The 4318-nt window shown below is 37.6% G+C and overlaps 1 protein-coding gene and 1 non-coding gene across 3 annotated transcripts; one reads left to right on the top strand and one right to left on the bottom strand.

Annotated features, from left to right (window-relative positions):
* Window positions 1-881: 881 nt before the first annotated feature.
* On the bottom strand, window positions 882-3741 carry ppdpfb (pancreatic progenitor cell differentiation and proliferation factor b). Of its 2 annotated transcripts, none has more exons than XM_058763652.1 (5): window positions 3696-3741; window positions 2041-2133; window positions 1863-1940; window positions 1441-1540; window positions 882-1284 (listed from the first exon to the last, which is right to left on the bottom strand). In XM_058763652.1, the coding sequence occupies exons 2-5, from the start codon at window positions 2093-2095 to the stop codon at window positions 1164-1166; spliced, it is 354 nt and encodes a 117-aa protein (XP_058619635.1). In that variant the 5' UTR covers window positions 2096-2133; window positions 3696-3741; the 3' UTR covers window positions 882-1163. The 2 variants fall into 2 exon arrangements, with proteins under 2 accessions (XP_058619635.1, XP_058619634.1); XM_058763651.1 differs by lacking the exon at window positions 3696-3741 and adding an exon at window positions 2653-2850.
* On the top strand, window positions 3136-3207 carry trnae-cuc (transfer RNA glutamic acid (anticodon CUC)). Its single transcript has one exon. It is a non-coding gene; the product is annotated as a tRNA-Glu (tRNA).
* Window positions 3742-4318: the final 577 nt, after the last annotated feature.

Raw genomic sequence — 4318 nt, 5'->3', positions numbered from 1 at the left:
GCGCACTTCAAACTTGTCTTTATTCCTGCACATGCTGCTCACCCTTTTCAAAGCTCAAAGTATTTATTTGAATTAAAATACAATTCCTAAAAACTTTTAGAAAACTGTTGCCTTTTTTTGGATCATTTCTGTATGAGGAGAACTGACATTTCACTCGAGCAGTTGTCATGACATTCTGTCTGCCTTGGTTACCATCCAAGAGTCCTGTTTGTCTCCTTGCCAAAGTCCACTTTGAAAGCTGATGCACTGAATTTAGCTTCAGCATGCTTGTTATATAATCAAATCATTCTTAATATGAAATAAATAAAGGCAGAAGGGGGCGCCTTTCCTTCTCTGCACACTTGGAACACAGACAAATTAGTGCATGATGATATACACGTCCACAATTCCCCATAATCATGTCATACAGTACATCAAAATATCTATGTGCAGATAAACTGAAAATAGCAGCTCCTCTCGTAGGCACCAATAGCCTGGTGGGCAGCGCACCGATATATAGCACCATTGTCCTTTGGGTGTCCCAAATTCAAATCCTGGTTCATGGACCTTTCCTGATCTCATCCCCCTCTCTCTCTCTCCCACCTCGCTTCCTGTCTGAAATGCTGTCCTATCCTAATAAAGGCAGAAATGCCAAAATAACTCTTTAAAAAAAAAAAAAGAACCCAAGACCCAATTACAGGGGGGAAAAGGCTGAATTTGTCATTTTAGCATTTGATTATTGTTGCACTTTATTTTAAATGCAACTTCTAGTACACTATTATACGTATAGCTAATATGTATTACATGCATGGGGTCTTTTCTCAGAACTATAATGGGGAGATGGTGGTATAATACAGAAAACAAAATGAAAATAAATAAATAAATGTCCAATAGCAGTAGTGGGCTGTTTAAGATCATTTATTGTGCTGAAAAACACAGGATAAGACAACAACAAGTAACAAAAACATCAGTGTTACAGATGTGTAAAAATGTACAAAATTTTTGCAAGTTTCAGTTCTTCCATTTATTATGTGATATATATATATAAAACAATGAATACAAAAAATGGAAAAAATAAAATAAAAATACTAAACCAGCCCATTATATGGATGGGAAATTAAAAGAAAAAGAAAAGGGGAGCCGATTCCGTCCCCTAGCGTTGGTGTCCTAATCTGGTGTCTGATTCAGGAATGAGAACTCCCCGCCTCCGACTTGCCTCCGTCGCTACTTTCGCTCGCTTGCCTCATCACCATCTCCCGGGCAATACATGTCACCTGCCCATTGGTCACACTCACCACCCCTGACCTGCAGAGAGCCAATCAGATTAAAGGATTTAGAATTTAAAATGTTCCATATCAAACTAAATCTGCAACTTTATCTGCAATTAAAAGTGCATCAGCACTTGGCAAGGCCTTCATGTTACATGCACCAACTTGGGAGAAACTCAATCCAGTGACTCACTTCTGCTGAGCCTCCTCAGTAAGAGTTCCCATACCAGGCTGGTTCTGCTTCCCAAAGAAGAAACTGGACCACCAATGACCAGAATCCTGTTTGGGCAGACCTAAAGCACAATTAAACAACAGGTCAGAACAAGCAAAGCACCGCCAGAATAATCTTCTAATGGATTTAGTACACAATGATGTAGGCACTAACGCAATCACTGTTAAAGAGTCTCTAAACAAAGACATGTAGTCATGCAAGCAATAGTACTTTTTGTAATTCACAAGTGACTTCCTCAACAGTTGATTACTTAGAAGCAATCAGATGAGCATCCATTTCAACAGAGCTGTGATGTGGCTGTGCAAACCATTGCATAACGTGTGTAAATATCTTCATGTCATGTCAAAACTGTTGAAAAGAGACTGAAATGAAACATGACTCACCTGGGTGATGTGGAATAACCTCCCCGCTATACTCTGAACTGCCACACGAGCTGCTACTGGATGTAGAGCCAATGCGCCCTGAAAAGGAACAGTCTTATAAGGCAAATTCTCTTTATGACGTCAACTACTAATAGTTGCATATAACTATAACAGTAAAGCACTCGCAAAGGCAACTTACTTCTGTAGTAGTCGTGAGTAGCAACAAGGGAACCACTAGATGGGATGGCTGCCATTTTACAGACTTGTCTAAACAGTGACTTAGATGGAATCCCTGTGAAGAGATTGAGAAGACATTTAATGTTGAGAATTAATTAAATGTAAATAACACAAACTAGATAATAACTTCTCATCTTAGCCCTGAGAATGAATTTTAATGAATACAGACAGACTCAGGGAAGGCATTTAAGATATTTTATCTCTCACGTGTGGTTTGAAACCTTGAATTGGTTACATATTAGTCTTGTAATTATTACTCATTATTATAGAGTTAAGTGTCAAACCACAAGACTAACAAAACTGACATTATGCCACATGAGATACTCATTACAAACAAGCGTCCTACTGTATTTTTAAATAGGTTACACGAGGAAGTTACAGTAATCCCATAGGAATTACAGCAGTTGAGATCACAAAGGAATTTTTTTTGTCTCAAACGTGAGAAAACATACACCATTACAGCAAAATACACGACACTAATAGTGTTAGAGTAGATGTAACGTTACCCTATTCAGATTCTCTGACCCAAACAATGACCACCTTTTAAAATATGAAGCGAAGACCACCATCTCACCTTCTTTTGCTGCTCTTGCTGATGTTATTAGAGCACCCTACTCAATTCAGTCGGAGGCTTTGGGGAGAAAACGCTAGGCGACGGGGCCCATTTGAAAAGGTTTGGATGGATAAGACCCTCCACGTCCGGAAATCTCTACCGCAGTGCTGTCTAACAAAAACAACTCGCTCGCTTGAATTTATACAGAGAGACGACGTCTACGACTAGCAGTGGTGAATGTAGGCGTGGCCTTTCTCTGCTCTATATAAACCCTTCAGCGCGGAACCGGATCAAACCAGCGGAAACAAGGCTGGAACAACTGGTGCTCTGCTTTCTGGAACAGTTCAGAAACTACGAAGACATTGGTTTTGTAACAAATTGCGTCCACGATACCTCAAAAGGTTATCAATAAATATACATAAACATATTGATTAAATACCATTTTAATCGCGAAATATGTTTATGTCCAGCTTAATAATATTGTACGTTTCCACAGCTGTTATATCCCTGGTGGTCTAGTGGTTAGGATTCGGCGCTCTCACCGCCGCGGCCCGGGTTCGATTCCCGGTCAGGGAATGAGTGTTTTTGCGCTGTTTCCCCATTTCACACTCTTCATTTACAGCAGAACAAACACTATTCACTGCTATTCAGTATTTACATTAAAAGTGAACGTGTAAGTGTAATATTGCGAATTAGTAGTTAATCAGAATATGATTTGCATTTGAGGAATAAAAACAGTTATACATACCGATGATCATATTTATAAAAATAGAAAATAGATTATAAATATAAACGATAATAAGGAATAAAATAACTCAGATGAATGGTTTTATTTACTGTATTATTATTGTAAATTTACTGCTTGTTGTTACCGTTTTGAACTTGGGTCCGCGAAGAATACGACATAAAATTGAATTTAAAACATTTTAATTAAATGTATAACTATTAGCTAATTAACATGGTAACAAATGATCTGAAAAATTATACATTACTTAATAGCAATTAATTTAAGAAAGCTATTACAAAGTCTTAACTAGAAATCTAGCTTTTTATACCGGGAATACCTGAGCTGGCTGAAAGTCTGACGGTGAATCATCAGTCCTGTAAAGCAGAGGTGCTCAAACGGTTTTTTTTTTGTTTGTTTTTTTTAAATAAAACGGATAGTACCGGTCCTTGATTCTGATTGGTTGAGCCAATTTCGAAGCTGTTATAAATTACTCTAAACAAGACTGCTCTAAACATACACAATTGTTTACATTTGTGTGTTGCTCCGCAACCACATTGTTGGAACTACATTGTTTGGCGGAAGAATAATGTTTTTATTAACATCATTACACTTTAATTGCTCGGTTTTATTTTGTATACGTATACGGAATAACCGTTTTATAAAAGCCATAAGCCCCGACCACGGCTTCCTGGGGCTTATTGCTTCAATTTATTATGAAGGGCCAAATACTTGATTGAAGGCCCTGGATCAAACGTAGCCTAAATGTTACATTTTATCCAACTCTATAATATTTGCATTTCTGGTCAAATTTAAATCTACATATATTTAAAATTCAACAATAAAACAGATGCTAAATCACAAAGATAAGTTGAAAAGATGTCCTCCAATGGCATGTTTGCGTAAAACGTGCGAGGAGCCTGTAGAAGCTTTTTTTTTATTTTTTAGTCAATGGTAGAAGCA

Source organism: Onychostoma macrolepis, chromosome 23 (genome assembly GCF_012432095.1).
Source record: "Onychostoma macrolepis isolate SWU-2019 chromosome 23, ASM1243209v1, whole genome shotgun sequence".
NCBI classification, from domain to species: Eukaryota; Metazoa; Chordata; class Actinopteri; order Cypriniformes; family Cyprinidae; genus Onychostoma; species Onychostoma macrolepis.
Note: the sequence above shows the minus strand (reverse complement) of the source record. Positions and strands in the feature narration are given on the sequence as shown.